Below are 20,730 nucleotides of genomic sequence, written 5' to 3' on the forward strand. Positions count from 1 at the left end.
ACGCCGAACATCAGCATGAATAGAGTCTGAGAACATTTATGTGCACAAACATAAACATAACTTGTGTAGTGAGTTGACTTAAGGGCAGCCATGAATAGAAGAATTAAGTACAAGACATGCATTACTGCCAGAAAGGTTTGTAAGGGAAAACATAAACAAAACTATATTTAATTTATTTGCCTGTCATTTATGTCATTATGAAAATGAGTTCTCGTGGCTCAATGAGACTACCTGTATAAATAAAAGGCTAAATTTGCTTTGTTTTTAACAAACATAAAGCACCAAAATGGTTAAAGTTAAATAAATAAATAAAGCATTATGAAAATAAGTATGTAAGCTCATTATTATGATAAATAATAATAATTTTCCTTTAAAAATGGTCAATTTTGGAGTTCTATAAAAACACGCCCTGAGGTAGTGAATATTTGAACTTGTTGCAGTTCTCGCTGTCGCCTATAGAGGGCGGCGCTCTCGCTCTCAGTCAAGTGAACGTCCGCACGTCCCTGGGTCGTTGAGGGTGTGGATCTGCCCCACTCTGATGCTGGAGCTATCCGCGGACTGTGTAGCTTTAACTTCTCTGACTATATTACAACACAAAGGGTGGACAATATCAGGTAGGTTTATTCTCATGGAAACGAACATTATTAGTTACAACTACTGTAACTTTAAAATAGTGTATTTGAAATTAACAGAGGGCGTCTTAGACAAGCAGCTCTCAGCGTCAATCAGTTAGTTAGCTTGTTAGCAGAGATCCGCTAACGCCTCTTTTTTGTTTACTGGACATTGCTGGGTACGTTTAAGCAGAGCCCTGTAACTAGGTGTGGGTTTTCTGTTTTATCTAACGTAATGAACGTACTCAGTTGTGGCCTTCATATTGTAAATAGTAGCTAAGCTTTAGCTTTTCCACTGTGTTAGCTGGATAGCAGAGCGGCTGCTAACTGTAGTTAACGGTGACAGTTTATGTTAACTCACTAAATCACAGACTCACATTATAAAATCCTTTTTATACTGTCTCTTATTTGTATGACCTTAGAGTAGTGATGCGCGTGTCTTACCTTTATAATCTTAATATCTTCAAGATTGTGCAAAAGTTTTGAATCACCTCTGATATCTATATTTATGCACACACACCCTATAAGTTAAGAGCCAAACTAATGCAATGGTCATAGTGGTTTGGGGTAATGTTTTTGAGACTTTCGGAAGGACTTAAAACGTTTTTTTTTTTTTTTCTTTTTTTTTTTTTTACCCTCTTTCATTTCCAGTCAAATATTTGATATTTTTAGGTGATTTGTAGTTTTTTATTTGAATTTCTTAACTAATTAAACTTAAGGGATGAACCATTGTAGTGTCAACAAACATTTGGTAAATAATCAGTTTTATATGTGATCTTTTGAGACTTCGTTATTAACAGCCTTTCCAAAAGAAACACTGCATCTATCTGTGTAATTGAATTTATTTAAAAAAAGACCAAAAATTACACCATTAAAATATTAAAATGGCAAAACAATTTGATTCCGAAAAATCTATGGGCTACAGTCAATAATCAAGTGGAGGAAGATGTTTAGTTACTTACTACAGTATATATTTTTCTTTCTAATTCTTAAAGACATGTCTTTTAGATATTGTTCACCTACTGTGTATAAAGGCTATACAATTCAGACTTTTTTGTGATATTTAAAAAAGAATCTGGCAGTAAAATAATCAGGACCGCTTTAAAATATAAGAAATTATCTAACAAGTTTAAGTCCGGTCCCTCTGGATGGATTCTTCTGTCATAGGACCTGACTTACCTGGATTATTGAGTATGCATCAGGACAACAAGATATTGTTGTTTTGAATCAAAGTGTAAAGAAATTAGAGATGGTTTATAACTTCTGTGTAGATTTGTTTGTATTTTTTAATGTTCGTTGAAAAGTGTGATCTGACAGGTAAGATCTGATAAGGTGTGAAATCAACTATTTACAGCCAAGTTTAGACTGAAAATATAAAGTTTTTCCTACAGCCTGCTCTATTCCTACTTTTTTTGTTAAGCTGCTGTTTTAAAGAACATCTAAAGACTATTTTACCTCTATCCGGCGTGAATCATTTTGGACATGTTCAGATTTATGAAGTGTCCAACTTCTGTCTATTGCCTCATGACCATCAAAATTCATCACAGTGCCAAAACTAGTGGTTCCCCGGTTTGTTTACAACCCACAAAACCCCATTGTGGTTGTGAAACACGTTACAGGAGGTCTGCAGAAGATCTCCATTAGTCAAATTAAACTTCATTGCTTGTTGCATATTTTGTCATATTTAGCTTGTCCACAATGTTTGCATACTTAAGTTAGGTTCCAAGTCTCTGCCACTTTCGACTGGAAGTTGTACAAAAAGTACACAAAAGCCACTGTGTATGATTGCAAAGGATCACTAAGCACTCCATGTGTTGTTAACATTTTATACAATAAAAAAAGGGAAGAATGACTAAACTGAAATAAGTTTTAACACAAAAATTTTCCATATTTTTCCAGTGTTGCAAGTGCCTCAGAGCAGATCCAGTTGTGTCCCAGATGAGGGACTAATGCTGGCTGGAAATCACCTGAACTTAGTCTCAGTTTAGTTCTACGTCTGTTCTCACTGGTGCACCTTGAGAAAAGAAGAATACACCAACACCCGAGATGGATGATATCTTCACACAGTGCCGGGAAGGCAACGCCGTGGCAGTTCGTTTGTGGTTGGACAACACAGAGAATGACCTGAATCAGGGGTGAGTTTGCTGGCAAAAGACTGCTGATAGTATTCTGAATTTAAAATTGCATCTGTTTCTGGGCACTGAAGGTAAAAATTAAATTTCAAGATATTGCTATCATTAAACTATCATTCTAATTTAGGACGGACTACAGTTTTGATGCGTGTTTTAATATTTATGTTTCTGCATAGCTTCATTAAGCAATTGTAAAAGGAGTTTTTGCTCAGTAGACTTGTCACAACGTGATTCTATGATGCCAGATAATTTAGATCATAATCTCAAAGAAGTTTGCGGCGTCTTGCATTCTTAAACTCAGTCCCTAATGATGGCTCAGAGTCCACCTCTTTAGTCCCCAGAGAAATTGTGGCCTGAAACTGAACTCATTTTCTTGTGGGCACTGGCCCAAACAGCAGTGGAAAAATTCAGAAGCACAATTTTGAACAGGATGTATGTGGTGATGCTTGGCGTGCTTACTGTACGTGTTAATCGTGTAGAAAATAAATTTGGGTGGTGAAAACCCTGCATAGGTCATTTTGTTCCCATTTAGTGAACAAAACTTGTTTTTAGCAGCTATTTTTTTGTTTATTCTCCAACAATCTAAATTTTTCGTTGAAAGTGTACCCCCATTGATTTTGCCTAACGGTTCGTAACAATTTGTGCAAAAGTTTAGATTTATTTATCCTGCTTCTTGTTATACTTTGACTCCTTCTTTAAGATCGTTGTGTGATTAAATCGAGCCGGTGTGGACATGCCTCTCCATTAGCTGATTACACGTCAAGCTCTCTCTTCCGGCTGACGTCTCTCTTCTAGTTTGGGAAACAGTTACTGTGGTGTTGTGCTCTTATTTTCTCTACAGAAGATTTCTTCCCTTTCTTGTCTATGTTTCAGTAGTCCCACTAAACTCTGGCCTAGCTAATCAGTGAAACATTTTCTGTGCTGTTCAATGACAGTGTGTTTACTCTAATGTAACTCCCAGACAAAGAGTACTTGTGGAATGTTGAATCTCCTTACAAGGAGTAAAACAAGAGCCTCAAGGGAAAGATGTACCACCTACTAAAACTGAGGGGGGGCGGGTAGATCATTGTAGTGGGCTGGACTTGAAGAAACTGTGTGTGTGTGTGTTCGTCAGAGAGAGACACACACACAGAGGGAGAGAAGCTAAATACTGAACTTTTTAAGAGAGGAATGCATAGTTAGGTCATAGCGGCACACATCACTTTCCTCTCTCCAATATGTTTCCGGTGTTTGCCCCCCAGAGGTCTAAAATAGCTCCAATCATCTCCTGTAAGAGCTTCCTCAAAGTTTCAGAGTGTATAAGCAAAATTTCAGACATAATCTTCAGAGTCAGAGTTTCTTTATTTGTCATTTGCACCACATGTGGTGGAACAAAATTGTGCACAGGGTCCCAGTTGCATCCAATAATAAAATGTAAAAGAAAAACAGTCATAAGATCTAAGGTATGAACTAAGAAAAACATGAACTAAAAATACGCCAGGCACTAAAAAACAATAAACCAAACGGCAGCACGAACATGACTCTGTGTAAGCAGATGAGCATGCATCAACACAGCAACATAAAACAGATCAGCAGCAACATGGAACAGATCAGCAGCAACATGATGTGATTTTTCACACTGATTATTCTGGTTAGAGATTCATGAGTCAGCCTCAGGGTAGAAGCTGTTCCTCAGTCTAGTGGTTCTACACATAATTCTCCTTAACCTCCTTCCTGAGGGGAGCGGGGTGAAAAGTGTCTGTGCTGGGTGAGTGGGGTCCTTCATGATGCAGGTGGCCCTCTTCCTGCATCTAGAGATGTAAATGTCTATGATGGTGGGGAGGCTCACTCCAACAGACTTCTGTGCAGCCTTCACTACTCTCTGCAAAGCTTTTCTTTCTGCAGCTTCAATATATTTTCTTAATATTATTCCACTCTTCTCTTTGTATTTAAAAAAATCAGTTACATCCAAATGAGTTCAATAAAATCTGTTTAATGTAAAATGAAAGTGACAGATGTTTGCTTTTTTTCCCCTCCCTCAGTCTATGAAGGCCACATACCTTTGCTTCTCAAAACTTCCAAACACACCCGAAAAGATTGGTATGGCATGACATTGCACCCAGAGAGACAGAAAATTCAAGCATGTGAGAAGTTCTGAAAGGCATATCAGCTCGTAGCATGTTGGTGTTGCAATAGACACGGTCACCAGGACTGTAGCTAACAGAGTATTTACCTCGTTGGTCTCTAGAGGACAGAAATGACATCCCGACACAAGAAGAACAACTCTTGGGAAGAAATGAATTAATGTCAGCAGGCCTACTTCTGCAAATATGAGCAAACAATAGCTCGATCAACATCTATTAATTTTTATATTTTAATAGCAATGCTCAACTGGTTTTGGGTCATATTTGTGAAGCAGTTGTCCAACAAATGAAAATGACACACTTCTGTCCTCTTCAGTATTTCTCATGGGATACTCTGATGTCTTCTTTTTTCTTTTTCATTCAACCTTTTATTCATACAGGTTAGTCTCATTGAGTCACGAGGACTCATTTACAAGAGAGACCTGTAATGACCTATCTTTAAACAATCTACAACAGTGCTGCTTGAAAGTTTGTGAACACTTCAAAATTTTCTATATTTCTGTATAAATATGACCTAAAACATCATCAGATTTTCACACAAGTTCTGAAAATACATACAGAGAACCCAGTTAACCAAATGAGACAAAAATATTATGGATGGTTTTAATATGGCCTCCAATTCTAATGTTAAAAATCTTGGTGTTATTTTTGATCAGGACATGTCTTTGATCCCCCATGTTAAAAATGTTACTAGAACCGCCTTCTTCCACCTGTGTAATATCACTTAAATTAGAAACATCTTATCTAAAAATGATGCAGAAGAACTGGTTCATGCATTTGTCATGTCTAGACTGGATTATTGCAATGGTTTATCTGGGTGTCCAAATACTACTTTACATCTTCAGTTGATCCTAAATGCTTCTGTCAGAGTCTTAACTAGAGTTAGTAGGAGAAATGATCCAATATTACATATTTGTGAGTGGCAGAAGTATGTGAACCTCTAGGATTATCAGTTAATTTGAAGGTAAAATTAGAGTCAGGTGTTTTCGATCAATGGGATGATGATCAGGTGTGAGTGAACACCCTGTTTGATTTAAAGAACAGGATCTATCAATGTCTGCTCTTCACATGTTTGTGGAAGTGGATCATGGAAGGAACAAAGGAGATTTCTGAGGAGCTCAAGAAAGAGTTGTTGATGCTCATCAGGCTGGAAAAGTTTACAAAACCATCTCTAAAGAGTTTGGACTCCACCAATCCACAGTCACAGATTGTGTACAAATGGAGGAAACTCAAGACCATTGTTACCCTCCCCAAGTGGAGATCATTGGAGTGGTGGACCAACAGAGATCACTCCAAGAGAAAGGTGTGGAATAGTGGATGAGGTCACAAAGGACCCCAGAGTAACTTCTAAGCAGCTGAAGGTCTCTCTCACATTGACTAATGTTCATGTTCATGAGTCCACCATCAGGAGAACACTGAACAACTATGGTGTGCACGGCAGGGCTGCAAGGAGGAAGCCACTGCTCTCCATAAAGAACTTTTCTGCTTGTCTGCAGTTTGCCAAAGATCATGTGGACAAGCCAGAAGAATGTTGGAAGAATGTTTTGTGGACGGATGAGACCAAAACAGATCTTTTTGGTTTAAATGTGTTATGTTTGGAGAATGGAAAACTCCTGCATTCCTGCATAAGAACCATGTCCCATCTGTGAAACATGGTGGTGGTAGTATCATGGTTTGGGCCTGTTTTGCTGCACAGGGGCCAGGACAGCTTGTCATCATCGATGGAACAATAAATTCTGGATTAGATCAGACAATTCTAAAGGAAAATGTCACATCTGTTCATGAACTGAATCTCAAGAGAAGGTGGGTCATGTAGCAAGACGATGACTCTTAAGGTGGTTCTACCAAAGAATGGTTCAAGAAGAATAAAGTTCATGTTTTGGAATGGCCAAGTCAGTTCCTGACGTTAATCCAATCCACATGTTGTGGAAGGACCTGAAGCAGCAGTTAATGTGAGGAAACTACCAACATCCAGAGTTGAAGGTGTTCTGAACCGAGGAATGGGCTCAAATTCCTCCAAGCCGGTGAGCAGGACTGATCAACCGTTAACAGACATGTTTAGATGCAGTTATTGCTGCACAGGGGGTCACACCAGATACTGAAAGCAAAGGTTCACATACATTTGGATCATTCTCCTCAATAAATAAATGACCGAGTATAATATTTTTGTCTCACGGGGTTCTCTTTATCTACTTTTAGGACTTGTGTGAAAATCACTTTCAAGCATCTCTGTAAATTCATGTTTGTTGTGTTTTTAGCTTGTGATCTTTCTATGATGCACAAAAACAAAACGCGTTGTGTTAAATGTTTTATTTTATATTATTTAAAAAAATGACTAGGTGGGGCTTTTCACATGACTTGGCAGGGATGTTGGTGCAGACAGGGTTTCCTCCTCTGGCTCTTTAGTCTGCCATGCTGAGCTCTGCTAGCAGGTGGAAGTTCCTGAAATAAATTACCGCAGTCCGTTTGGGGGAGGAAAAAAAAGAAAAACCCTGACACTCAAATGCCTCTGGGTTTGGCAGATGAAGTCAGCTTTAATGGTGAATCCATCCTATATAAAGAGCTTTGCAGTATAAATACATAAAGAAACCAGAGTACAGTGAGACAAAACCACTAAAACATTTCGACAGTTTCATGTTTGCTTTTTTTTTTTTTTAACAATTGATTATTATTTTAAATTCTTAAAAGTTCTGCTCCAAAAAGTGAATTAGTGTGCAATGTGAAACTGGAAAAATAAAATATACTGCACAACGAAAGAAAAAAACATTTTCAAGTTTCCTAGTTGAAGAAATTCCCTTATTGAATTTACACATCAGTGTAAAGGGAATGACAGTAATCAGTCATCTTTTGTACAAGTATTGATGGCCCCAAACAGTCTAGTGTAGGGGTCCGAGAGCGAATAAGAATCCTAGAAGTCATTCAGCAGGGAGTGTTTCTTTTTAGTAAAGACTAATTGGCCGTTTGGATTTGGCCTTTTGCTCTGGGAGGAAGTTGCCTCTGAGTAGATCTGGTGTGATTGCAGTGGGTCACACAGGCGGATGTTTGTTGTGGGACTGAGGGTCTCTTTGGGGCTCTTGATCCAGTTTTGAACTAAGCTCTGCAGGAAGTGTGAATTCAATTTAGCGAACTGATGTTTGGGGCGGGGGGGGAGTTACAATTCTTGCAGATTCATAATACATCCTCAGTTCTCAGATTTTTTTATTATGCCGTCTGCCTACTGAAATGTTCAGGAATAAATCTATAAATAAGAGCATTGTGCTGTGTTGTGGTGCTAACATGGACGCTCACATGCAGTAGAAGCACTTCTGATTGCTGTGTATAATCAGTTTAGTGCAGTTTTTCCTATTGGAAGGGAGAGGATGAGGGAATGGAAAAGTCTGCAGTGGGAGAAAACTTCATTTGAAAGGACGACGTGACCACTAGAACAGAAAAATAAAGAAAGACAAACTAAGTTGGCAGCTGGAGTATGTGTCGGCAGCAGTCTCTTGGTTTGTTCCAAGCTTCTGCCTTTTTTTTTTTTTTTAAAGAGGAAGACAATGACAAAATACTGAAAAACTTTTTAAAATGTACTTTGAAAAGCTATTTTGCTGTAATGGTTTAATCACAAAGCTTTTGTTAAAATGGTTTGTAGAGTTTAGCATTGTTGTGTAAAATATGTTTGAGGGTGGATAATAAGTTGTGTCTGCTCTTCTGTCATTGCAGAGATGACCATGGCTTCAGCCCCCTCCACTGGGCGTGTAGGGAGGGGCGCTCCAGTGTGGTGGACATGCTCATCATGAGAGGAGCACGCATTAACGTCATGAACCGGGGAGACGACACTCCTCTGCACTTGGCTGCCAGCCATGGACATCGTGACATTGTGGCAAAGGTAAAGCTCAAAGAACAAAGACTCTGGACAGTTTCTTCCAGGTTTATGTCCTGTCCACAATGAAGTAGTTGTGTTTGGAACTGTTATAAAAACACAACATAACGGACATCTTTTGCATTCCACTGGGATTCAAATCCATATTGGTAGCATTCCATTAAAGCTGTCATGTTTGCTCTGTCCCATGCTGAATAAGACATAAAGTCAGTGGAAGCCTGTGGCAGATTTGTGAGACTGTCTCTTAAACACAGTTGGGAAATGATGGAGTGTCTCAGCAAGTTTATGTCTTAACCTCAAGCTGTTGTGAAATCTTAAATGATGTCATCTGAATTGCAACGTTGAATAAAAAGACATTGTTTGTTCTTGTGGTACAGCTGAAGCAGCAAAAATATGAGTCCAAAACTTGCCTAATACTGTTCTTGGTGAGGCTACATTTATTATGTTTATTTATCCAGGCAAGTCACACTGAGATCACAGATCTTTTTTTAAAGGAAGCCTGGGCTTGAAGGTAACCTGAAGATGTGTGATTTTGAACTGGGAGAAGAAACTGGAGTACCTAGAACAAACTCTCACAAACACGAGGAGAACATTAAAACTCCACACAGAAAATAACAAGTCCAACAAGGGATTTGAACCCAGGACCTTTCTGTTGTGAAGCAACAATTCTAACTACAAATTCAATGTGCTGTCAAAGCTTGTGAGTGTGTGGAAAGGTGCTCTTCCACAAGCTGCTTTAGGCGTTGACTGACAATTGAGACAAAAGGACTCGGATCAAATTGACAGTGTTTTAAAGCTACTTGTTTGAAATCCAACATTAAGAGGGTATCCTGAACTATGCTATAAGGTGAAGTTCAATTCCTGTAGTTTTCCTGATATGTTGATGTGCAATTCTGAAATGTAGGTTACACTAAACAAAGCTTATCTGCATACTTTGCTCAACAAATCTGAACACATCAAAAACCTTCAGACTTTTTGATCCCAAACAGTTCTCCTGCAGGCGTCACCATTGTTGACCTATTGTCAGTTACCATATTTACTGCCGTAAACGTTGCTCCGCCCGATAAGTCACATCAGTCCATATTTGTCTAATAAAGTGGAAAAAAATCCATAAATATGTCACTTCGCCGTATACGTCGCATCTATTATGCGTCTCCGCTGACAACCCGGAAATGTGGACCGGTGTTGTGCAAAAACCGATGGGCTGCCAAATGGCGGCTGCGGGAGCATGCACGGGAGGATTTGAACAAGTTTAACACTTAAAAACAATTATTGGTTTGCTCGAAATTATAGCAAAGGTGTGTCTCAGTCTAACATTTGCTTAATAAATGCACTTTGAGGGTCAAATCAGCTGTATTTCGCTGGGGCGGTGCAGCTGGTTTGACGGTTCCAAGCAACAAGCAGAATGAAGGTGGGGAGAGTATGGCAAGCCAATTAAGTCATTAATAGCTAGTGAAGATTCTCAGTCATCCAAGACATGGTAAATTCAAAAAAGTTCAAGAAAAAAAAACCAAGTATAAAGTATAATAAATAAAGTCCAGTTGTTTTTGTCTTGAACATTTTGAATGCGTCATTATAGCCACATTTACCTATTACATGATACAATAGCATGCCATATAACTTACTATTCTGCTTCCATCAAATGGCTGAAAGTGGTACTGCTCAATTTTTGTTTTTTCAGTCAGAATGAATGAAAACTGTCATCTCAGCCAAAAATTTGTTTATAAATATGGGGGGAAAAAATCCATAAATATGTCGCTTCGGCCTATAAGTCGCAGGGCATGTAAATTATGCAAAAACTGCGACTTGTACAGTGAAAAATATGGTAATATTGCTTCTGTTGTAGGAAACGAACGCATGTTAATTGGCATCCGGTCCCAGATTTGGCTTACAAATTTTTTATTTAAATGAAATTATTCTGTAAATATATACTGTATTTTTCAGCCTATAAGTCACGTTTTTTGCATAATTTGCATGCCCTGCGATTTATATGCTGAAGCCACTTATTTATGGATTTTTTCCCCCCATATTTATAAACCGATTTGTGACACATGACCATTTTCATTCATTCTGACTGAAAATATTGAACACTACCATTTTCAGCCGCTAGATGACACTCGAGTAATATGGCATGCCTTTGCGTCATGTAATGGTTAAAAGTGGCTATTAATGACACAATTGACTTGCCATACATCCTACCATCGTCCAGCTCGCCTGGAGCAACCGTCAAATCAGCTTCATTTTGCTGCACCGCCTGTGAAATGCAGCTGATTTGACCATTGAAGTGCGTTTATTAAGAAAATGTTAGACTGAGACACACCTTTGCAATAATTTCGAGCAAATAAATAATTGTTTTAGGTGCTTCTCTTGCTGTGCATTTCTTTGAAATTTAACGAGTCCTCCCGTGCACGCTCCTACTTGCGCGTATCGGCTTTTGAAATACAGCTGATTTGACCATCAAGGTGCATTTATTAAGGTAAAATTAGACTGAGATACCCTTTAACTGTAACTTTGAGCAAACAAATAATTGTTTTTACGTGTTAATCTTGTTCAATTCTTGTTAAAGTCCTCCCCGTGCATGCTCCTGCAACCGCCATTTGGCAGCCAATCCATTTTTGGCACAACACCAGCCCACCTTTCCGGATTGTCAGCGGTGATGCGTAACAAACTCGACACGTCAGCGGTGGTGCATAATAGATGCGACTTATATGGTGAAGCAACGTATTTATGGATTTTTCCACTTTATTAGATGTATTTGGACTGATGCAACTTATAGGGCAGTGTGACGTGTACGGCGGAAAATGCAGTATTTATTTTAAAAATAGGTGTTGCATAGTCTGTAGCAGCATGTTTATGTCACAAGCTTTTATTGGTGCATATGAAATTTAAGTTGTTTATAAAAGCTCAAAGTGTAGACACGGGACAGGATGGTTTTTAGTGATGAAGCTGAACATTCAGAATTTTATGCATCTTTGACTTTAATGTAGCACTTTACTTCATTTTGTAAATATTTGGTAAATCACATTTGGTGGGTTTTATAAAAGTGAAACGCCAAGTGACTTGTTTAGGAAATAATTCAGTTTGTCAAAATACTTATTTTAAGGTGTCTTGCTTTTAGAGTAGCAGCTTTAAGTTTTAAAATTAGGCATGTCTTAATACCTCTGGTATGTGTCCCAGGCAAGAAAACCATGTGTTTGTTTTTCTTGGTAACATTAAGATCTATCTTTGTATACAGGCCAAACAAAATCTGACCAGTCTTTCTTTCGTGTAATGGTTTGTTTCTCTCTCTTTTAGCTGATCCAGTGCAAAGCAGATACCAACTCAGCCAATGAACATGGGAACACACCACTGCATTATGCCTGCTTCTGGGGCCATGACCAAGTCGCTGAGGTTTGTGCACCCCCTAGTGGTCAAAATGTCGAACTAACTTTTTATTTTAAAGAATTGCTTAAAATAATTTTTTTTTTTTTTGCGCAGGATCTTGTTAGTAGTGGGGCTCAGGTGAGCATCTGTAACAAATTTGGCGAAATTCCTTTGGATAAAGCCAAACCTCATCTGCGTGACCTCCTGAAAGGTATCTCATCCGCCTGTGCAATCTAATTATTTACCCTCTTTTTAAATGTATCTCAGTATGAAATGTAACTTGTTCAGGTTTATTGCTTTGAATTGATGTTCTCACTTTTGTAACACACAGAAAATGCTGAGAAATTGGGACAGAACCTAACTAAAATTCCCTTCAAGGACACATTCTGGAAAGGCACCACCCGAACTCGACCACGTAAGTCCCAAGTACACGTCATCCATTTTATTCGCTGACCAGTTTCAATCCGTTGGTTTGGTCAAAGTGATGCACTGAGAGAAAAATGTTCTGGACTTGCCTCCTAAATAATGTCAATGTGGCTTTTTAAACAATTCATTCCTTTTATATTTTTCCTCATTAGTATTGGTCCAGTTATGAGATAAATGATATTCTTGTTTGAATAATTTATATCTTTATTTTTCTTGTTTTGTTTTCAGGCAATGGCACTTTGAACAAACATGCAGGCATTGACTACAAACAGCTTTCTCTCCTTGCAAAAATAAACGAAAACCAGTCTGGAGAGGTACTTTTCTTAATTAACCATGCTTTTAGTTCTGTGCACGTTTACTCATGATGAATTAAAGCTCCAGACTGTTCTGCTCAGTTTCTCCACATTTGTCTTCATTTTGTGTAGCTGTGGCAAGGGCGTTGGCAAGGAAATGAAATTGTTGTTAAGGTCCTAAAAATTCGAGATTGGACCACACGGAAGAGCAGAGACTTTAATGAGGAGTATCCCAAACTCAGGTTAATATGAAACCGCAACTGTTTACACAATTTTTCTTTTTACTCGTGTTCACTCATGTGTCTGTTTGCATTGAATCAAACTTTATTTGTTTAGCGAGTGATTTGCATACACAAGATTTGTTTGTCAAATTGTCTGTGCCTCTTGTGTCTGTCTATCTGTTCCCCTTGTTCTTTCCTTTTTGGCTTCATCCCAGGATATTTTCCCATCCAAATGTTCTACCCATGTTGGGAGCATGTCAGTCTCCTCCTGCCCCTCACCCCATCATCATCACCCACTGGATGCCTTATGGCTCCCTCTACAATGTGCTGCATGAAGGCACTAGTGAGTATTTCCATTATGGTCACAAATTCCACACCTATCAGCAGCTTAGGTGATTTGTGGGAATTTGTGAGTAGTTGCACTTAAATGTTTGTCATTATGTTGCCATCACTTTTACTACAGCAGCAGTTTCACCGTCGTCGTGTTGTGATTAAAGACAGACTGACCTGAAGCTTTTATTGCTTGTTTCTCATCCTGCTGTCAGCCTTTGTAGTCGATCAGACTCAAGCAGTCAAGTTTGCCTTGAACATTGCTTCTGGAATGGCCTTCCTACACACACTTGAACCCATGATCCCTCGCCATTATCTCAACAGTAAAAGTATTATGGTAAGAAAAATTATCTGCCTTCAATAAAGCTTCCATGATCATAAACCTGTGTGTTTTTTTTGGAGTCATATGAAAGAACCTTGCTTTAAAATCGTTGAAAGTAACATTTCAGTCCATTGTCTTGTTTGTACAGATAGATGAAGATATGACAGCAAGGATCAGCATGGCAGACGTCAAGTTCTCCTTCCAGTGTCCAGGCAGGATGTACTCGCCGGCATGGGTAGCTCCTGAGGGTAGGCATCGCTCATACAGCACAAATCTAAAGTGACAGCTGAAGCCACACAAGACCAATGGAGGATGATGGATGCAGGAAACCGTATACTGTCTCAGAGCCAAATGTAATTTAAAACTGATTTCCCAAAGAGATACGGTGAAATCCAAGTAGGTTAGAAATATAAACTGATTACAGGACATGTCAATAGCCAGGTAATGTTTGTAGTACTGGTGTAAACTACAGCAAACTCATGAAAAAGATGGTTTTGCATATACAGGGCACTGCAGATATGTCTTTTTCAGTTACCATGGAAACAACACCCATGCAGTGTATGTTTAGTTGGTTAGTGAACCATGAAATGGAGAGCACTGTTTCTATTTATGCTGCATAGATAAGTTTTAATGGGAGATATTTGTTACAGGTGCGTCATGTGATGGTAATGGAGGGAAAAAAAACGTGGTGTAACTAATACTTGTAGTGCATTTTTATCCAGAATGTAACGTATATTTACACCGAGCTACCAAACAGCTGAGTAGTCAAGACTCAGAGCTTTATGTTCTTTTAGTCTTACTGTGGTGGGCAGCCTAAAGTTTACTGCACATTATCTCCAGTCTCACCACATTTCTTGTCCATCCGCATGTTCTCTTAAAGGCAAATTGACAAAATATATTCAGTTTAATTAAATTCAATTAAATTTAGTTCAGTTTATCTATATAGCGCCAATTCACAACAGAAGTCAACTCAGGGCACTGAACAGAAACATTAATATATAAATAAAACTGGACAATGTGTCAGTCTTATGGACAGAAACTGGAAGTTGGTTCCACAAGAGAGGAGCCTGATAACTGAAAGATCTTCCTCCCATTCTGCTTTTGGAAACTCTAGAAACCACGAGTAAGTCTGCAGTCTGAGAGCGAAGTGCTCTGTTAGGAAAATATGGACCAATAAGATCTGTAATATAAGATGGAGCTAGGTTGTTGAGGGCTTTGTATGTTATAAGTAAGATTTTGAATTCTATTCTTAAATGTATATACAAGTACATTTTATATACACGTATTCGTATTATTTATTATATATTTAAAGAATACCCATTATTACTTTAAAATATTAAATTAAAGTGTATTAGTACAATGTATTGATCACCAACTTTACTATGGCAGGGGAAATTAAGCTAAAAAAATGACATAATGGTGATCTATATGGCAAGATAAATTGAAGTTTTATTTATATACAATAAATGTATTCTTGCACTAAAGAGTTTTTACTTAAACAATTTGGTTTATAGGCATTTCACAATAATTTTTCTATTTTTACTAAATCCTTTTGTCTGTAACCAGCTGTTTGTGATGTGAAACCTGTGCAAGTTGTAATTTTATGCTTTGTGATATTATATATATATATACTGAACATGTAAAGGTTGTCGGAACATTCAGCTGAATTGATCGATGTAGACGTATAAGCACTTTGGTAACAGCTGCTGTTTTAAATGTGCTTTATAAATAAATTTGACATGTCGTTGAGCAGAAAATAGAGCTGCAGAGTGCATGTTGTGTAGTGTGTGCTCTCACTGTGTAACCTTTTCTTGGTTTTCTTTGTGGTTCTCAGCGCTGCAGAAGAAGCCCGAAGACATCAATCGAAGGTCAGCTGACATGTGGAGCTTTGCCATCTTGCTGTGGGAGTTGGTGACCAGAGAAGTCCCGTTTGCTGATCTGTCCAACATGGAAATTGGCATGAAGGTCAGAAACACTAAAGCTTGAATTTAAAGATTTAATTTACCCGAGCAGATAAATATGACTTCATAAATGTCCATTTCTTTACCTCTAACTTTCTGCTCCTGAACTGTTGGTGTAACTCTTTATCTTGTATTTTTTATTATAGGTTTCCTTGGAAGGTTTGAGGCCCACGATCCCCCCTGGCATCTCACCACACATTTGCAAGCTCATGAAGATCTGCATGAACGAAGACCCAGCTAAGAGGCCCAAGTTTGACATGATTGTTCCTATTTTGGAAAAGATGCAGGACAAGTGAAAATTGCTCACTGCTCTTTCATTGAACTGATTACAAACACGGATATTTGACCCCAGATGCAACTCGATATGACGGTGTGGTGCTTACCAGTATTGCCTTATCGCTTCATTCACAGACACTGCAACTTCTGCTTGAGATGAGTTCAACTGAATTTATTTTGTTTGTATTTTTTTATTATTAAGCATGATCTAGTTTGTATTACAGTCCTCTTTTGATATTGTCTTTGCAGGAGCTTAGCCATGACTGTTCATCTTCTAAACCATAATCATGTGGTTTGAGTACAATCGTTGTGAATTGATAAATAACCTGTGGAAGTCAGCAGGATGCTCTGCTGCACCTGAATGGTTTTAAGGCTTTATTTGTCCAGAATGAGACTGTTTTAAAAAGCTCCTTTTTTGGGTAACTGGTCCTTTTAAAATATTGGCTTATAAGTTAAAAAAAGACAAAATAATCATCTATTTTGTGGAAAAGGATTAATATTTTATTTTGACAAAGAATGGCATGCAGTGAGCAAGCATGTCAAAAGTAAATTGTATTTAAACAAGATGATTAATGGCATTTTATGTGAGCGGCTGTTGTTCAGCTTGCCTTGAACAATATTTCCTGATATATTTTATAACCCTTAAAAAGTTTAACACTTGCCAAACCTCTTGTTTATTTGTTTTGGGATGAAAACCTCCCATCGTTTGAGAATATTCATTTTGAAATTCATTGCGAGTTTGTTTTTATAATTGTATTATTAATTGCGTTGCTCAAATGTGTTTATTCTTATGTTTGATGCAACTCATGTAATCTATTTTTTTGTCATTATACCTTTGAACAAAGTCAGCCTCTATCAACATGTGAAGTATTTTTTTAACCTAATTTGAATATTTTCATTTGAAATACAAGAAACATTTTCCAACATGTACTATCTTATGTTCATCCCACAGGCAGGAATGGGACACATTACAATCTAAAACGAGGCTGTTTTTAATGTTACGGCTAAACTGTGGCCACCACTGGGACATTATAGAGTGGAGTGTATGATTCTTAAACTGCTATTTAAACAATGTTTTTAGTTTTTATTGCTTTGGATTACATTTTATTTTATATCAGCCACCTTGGGTTGCACATTTTACCTGCATCCTTTCAGTGCCTCTACCCACTTGCTTGTTTGTGCCGAATTATATAGTTCAAGCCAAAATCAAGAATGAGTAAAATGTATGTATTTATACAAAAGTATATTAAAAATATGCAACACTTCTATGCGTCATTTGTTGTGGAAATTGGATTAAAATGAGGATATTTTCAAATGCGTTTGACCTTGATTGACTTGATGGCAGCAGGAGCAGGAGGGTTAAAGTCACTGCTGACTATCATAAATCACAGGTTCTGTGTTAACCAGTAGGTTGTTTCCAGTAAAATACCTCCCAGAAAATAGAAGAAAGGCTTTTTAAATGACATTTTATGTCCAACCCTGTGTTGAAGTACTCTGCATAAACTAGGTCTAAATTGCCAATATTCAGAAAAGTCCTGGGTAACTCATACACGCCTACGATGAGTATCCTCACTGCGCCCCCTAACTTGACAACGGATGTATTTCCAAAACAAAAACTGAAAAAGTAATCTGCTGATCCTGATGCAGCCGTGGGCTCCGTCAGTCTGACGCTAATCCGTGACGTAGGCGCGTCGTCCATCGCTGGCGGAGCCCATTGAAAACACCCAGAGACCGAGCGAGCCTTCACGACGCATGGAAATATGTAGTTAATTCGCCAGTTCGTTACATTTCGACAGCAGGAGGGTTTGGTGGATTTGGTAAGTCTATAATCTAGCTACTTTGGTAAACCAGTGTCAACCAAAGACATTTTAAAATCGTTTGTAAACGTGAGCTAGCTAGCTTGCTCAGAAGCTAACATTAGCCTAGCTAAGAGGACGGTGATGATGGCGGATGGTTCCCGTTATATCCAGCTGCGGGCGATGGCATCTGATGTGCATCACCTTATTTTAGAAAATACCCTTGATTATTGCATTCAATACGTCTGACTGGTCTGACCATAATCTTAAAAAAAAGGTCGTGTTGGGAATGAAAGGTGATGTTGAAGTACGTTTCATAGTAGCGTAGCGGAAGTGATAATTCATAGAAGCAAATGTGAGCGAGACACAGACTTTGTTTTCAAAACCGATATGTTAAACAATTGTTACATTTATCATTTAGAATCTACTGAACTAGCATCCAGATAAATCCATACACTATGTAGTAATTATATCCAGTCATAATAGTAAATGTAATAGTAATCACGTATCTCTTTCGTTTAAGGTTAATGGTCAATACGCAGTTACTACCGTGCTGATTTATTTGATATATATATTTCTAGTGCTGACAACTTTTCTCTCTTTGTTTCCAGGAAATAAGGTGTAAGAAAAGTTAACATGGGTGGCCATGATGATGAAGACGTGGCATACGTTGTGAATAAACAAAAGCAAGATGAGGAGCTGAAGAACAAGCTGAATGATGGCAGCCACTGGTGCGACCAGGAGACCATCGGCAGTAATGCCAAGTGGGTCAAAGAAGGCCAGAACCAGCTGCGTAAAGTAGCAGAGAACCAACAAGATCAGGACCATAACTGTAATATCAACCAGAATGGTAACAAGGAAGACTTTCCTCACCAGAACATCACTCAGGAAGAACAACAGGGAAACGAGGAGCAGACCAAGTCTCCAAAAATAGTGTTGAAACCTGGTCTCAGTCAGGAGGAGTCCAAGAACATCCTTAATGAGCCTTTACTCATTGACACTGTGGAGTCAACAGAGGAGAAAGATAAGGAGAGAGAAGAGGATGATAAAGAGAAAGATGATAAACCTGAGGAGGATGAAGAGACCTCAGGCGACATTGGTAGAGAAACAACAACAGCAGATGGGAGTAATGGTGAGGCTCCAAGAGATGGGAGTGTTGTGGGGAGAAACCCTTGCCTTCTCTTCTCCAATATGAATGGGACACCAAGTGATGAAGAGGCCAGCTGGCCTGCACTGTCTCATGACAACGCATCTGACAGCTCTCCAAATGGCAACAAAGGTACGAAGGACTGCATGGAGTTAATTAACCACCTATTTAATCGCTATATTTTCTGTAGTTTTACGTTTGATGCCACAGATTGCTCAGATAATTATTTTGGTTTTAAAAAGTTCACAAGTGCTGCAACATTTTAGCAAAATTTAGCTTTTACAACGTATTACTTTTTTTAGTTTAATAAATAATTTATTGCAATCAGTGGTGACTTAGTCTATATATTTAAATTTGATTGTCAGAATCTGCATCGTGTTACTTCAACTAATCTCATTCTGAATGCATTTGCTTATATTTATATTATTTTATATGCTTTATTCTTATTTGTGTGTGTGTTCATATATAAAACTTTATTCAATGTCAGTTGTCCTAAGATAGTTTTCCTTTTTGCCCTTCAGAGTCATTTTGGGACTCCAGTGCTTTTGAGACGGACACGGACCTGCCTTCAGGATGGATGAGGGTGCGAGATACATCAGGCACATATTACTGGCATATTCCCACAGGCACCACCCAGTGGGAGCCCCCTTCTCCACTGGGTAAAGTTGGTGACTCCATGATGTCTTCCACCATGTCCCTGGAGACTACACCCTGTGAAGAACCTGATGTAAGTCTCAAATTGTTTGCTTGGCTGGTGACACTAATGGGTGAATTTTTATTTACTAGTATTTGTTTTGTTGTTGGTATATACAAATCTATACTTATATTTTCTTCTTTTTAGGAAACTTGGGCTCAACTTTGCAGCACAGATGAAGGTGTTGAAGAAGGGGAGCTGTGGAAGGTAATCCCTGACATTTTTACAGTCCGCTGTCATTTTGTAAGGAACAAAACTGGTTTGAAATATCTCTGAACATCTTTCGTCAATGTTTTTGACTAGATGGCGTTCTAATAACTGGACCAAAATATTCTAAACCCAATTTAAATGAGAACTTCATTAATTGTTACTTCCTGCTCTGCTTACTGCAAAAATTGCTTTAGTAAGTTGAGGAACAGTATTCATACAAGATAAGATCTTCTTTATGGAAATAGTATAATGTTCCCTCCAGCAGAAATTGTTTTAGCTCTTTTATGATGACGATTGGGAGAAATGGTTCTTTCTTTTTCTTTAAAAAATAAACTCACCAGAGATGTGTGAGCGAGTTGAATGTTCGACATCGCTGCAATGCATTATTATAGCATATTTAACATAAATCATATGATATAAAGTAATTAATAGGTTACAAGATAAATGACATACTGGGAACAAAGTTAATATTGGGATGTTGTATAAACTTATCTAATTGCATGTACACAGTAATTAAAATCAAAGGTGGTCCAATGTAATGCAGTCGTCCCTCGCTGTATCGCAGTTCACTTATTGCAGCTTGACTGTATCGCATGTTTTTAAATCAGATTTTTTATATTGTGTGTTCATCTTATAGTCATCATGTTCATCACCATCTCCAAAGTGTTTCAGAGCATATGAAGTGTTTATAAGAGAGTGGGAATGTCATGATTCCTGCCTGTCTGTTCACCACGCTCACCTGCTCGGCAGTGATCAGCATAATTATTCTCACCTGGTGGCCGGCGATATCAAAAATTCACATACTGTTGAGATTTCTCTTTAGGGCCAGATATTTGTAGAAAGTTCCAGATATCACCTTTTTTAATTTAAAACAGCTGGAAGTTATTAATAAAAAGTCTATATTTGTCAATATTTTTAAATTTTCCTCATAACTCTGGTTTGAGTATTGTATAATCCATCCAT

At 38.1% G+C, this 20,730-nt stretch overlaps 2 protein-coding genes across 3 annotated transcripts in view; both read left to right on the forward strand.

The window, feature by feature from the left end:
• The first annotated feature begins 519 nt into the window (after positions 1–519).
• On the forward strand, positions 520–16,505 carry ilk (integrin-linked kinase). The gene is made up of 13 exons (XM_037677592.1): positions 520–614; positions 2,511–2,746; positions 8,569–8,734; positions 12,023–12,118; positions 12,206–12,302; positions 12,423–12,506; positions 12,746–12,831; positions 12,943–13,052; positions 13,247–13,374; positions 13,577–13,698; positions 13,832–13,931; positions 15,518–15,648; positions 15,791–16,505. Exons 2-13 carry the CDS (start codon positions 2,658–2,660, stop codon positions 15,938–15,940), a joined length of 1,359 nt encoding a protein of 452 aa, XP_037533520.1. The 5' UTR covers positions 520–614; positions 2,511–2,657; the 3' UTR covers positions 15,941–16,505.
• Positions 16,506–17,557: 1,052 nt separating this feature from the next.
• apbb1 (amyloid beta (A4) precursor protein-binding, family B, member 1 (Fe65)) overlaps positions 17,558–20,730 on the forward strand; it is a 10,678-nt gene continuing 7,505 nt past the window's right edge. For both annotated transcript variants that reach the window (XM_037677594.1, XM_037677595.1), the window contains exons 1-4: positions 17,558–17,737; positions 18,328–18,995; positions 19,385–19,590; positions 19,705–19,764. In XM_037677594.1, the coding sequence (XP_037533522.1) occupies positions 18,353–18,995; positions 19,385–19,590; positions 19,705–19,764 (909 nt within the window). In that variant the 5' untranslated portion in view covers positions 17,558–17,737; positions 18,328–18,352. The remainder of the gene's footprint in view (positions 17,738–18,327; positions 18,996–19,384; positions 19,591–19,704; positions 19,765–20,730) is intronic.

This window comes from Nematolebias whitei, chromosome 6, assembly GCF_014905685.2.
Source record: "Nematolebias whitei isolate Nwh7 chromosome 6, NemWhi1, whole genome shotgun sequence".
NCBI lineage: Eukaryota > Metazoa > Chordata > Actinopteri > Cyprinodontiformes > Rivulidae > Nematolebias > Nematolebias whitei.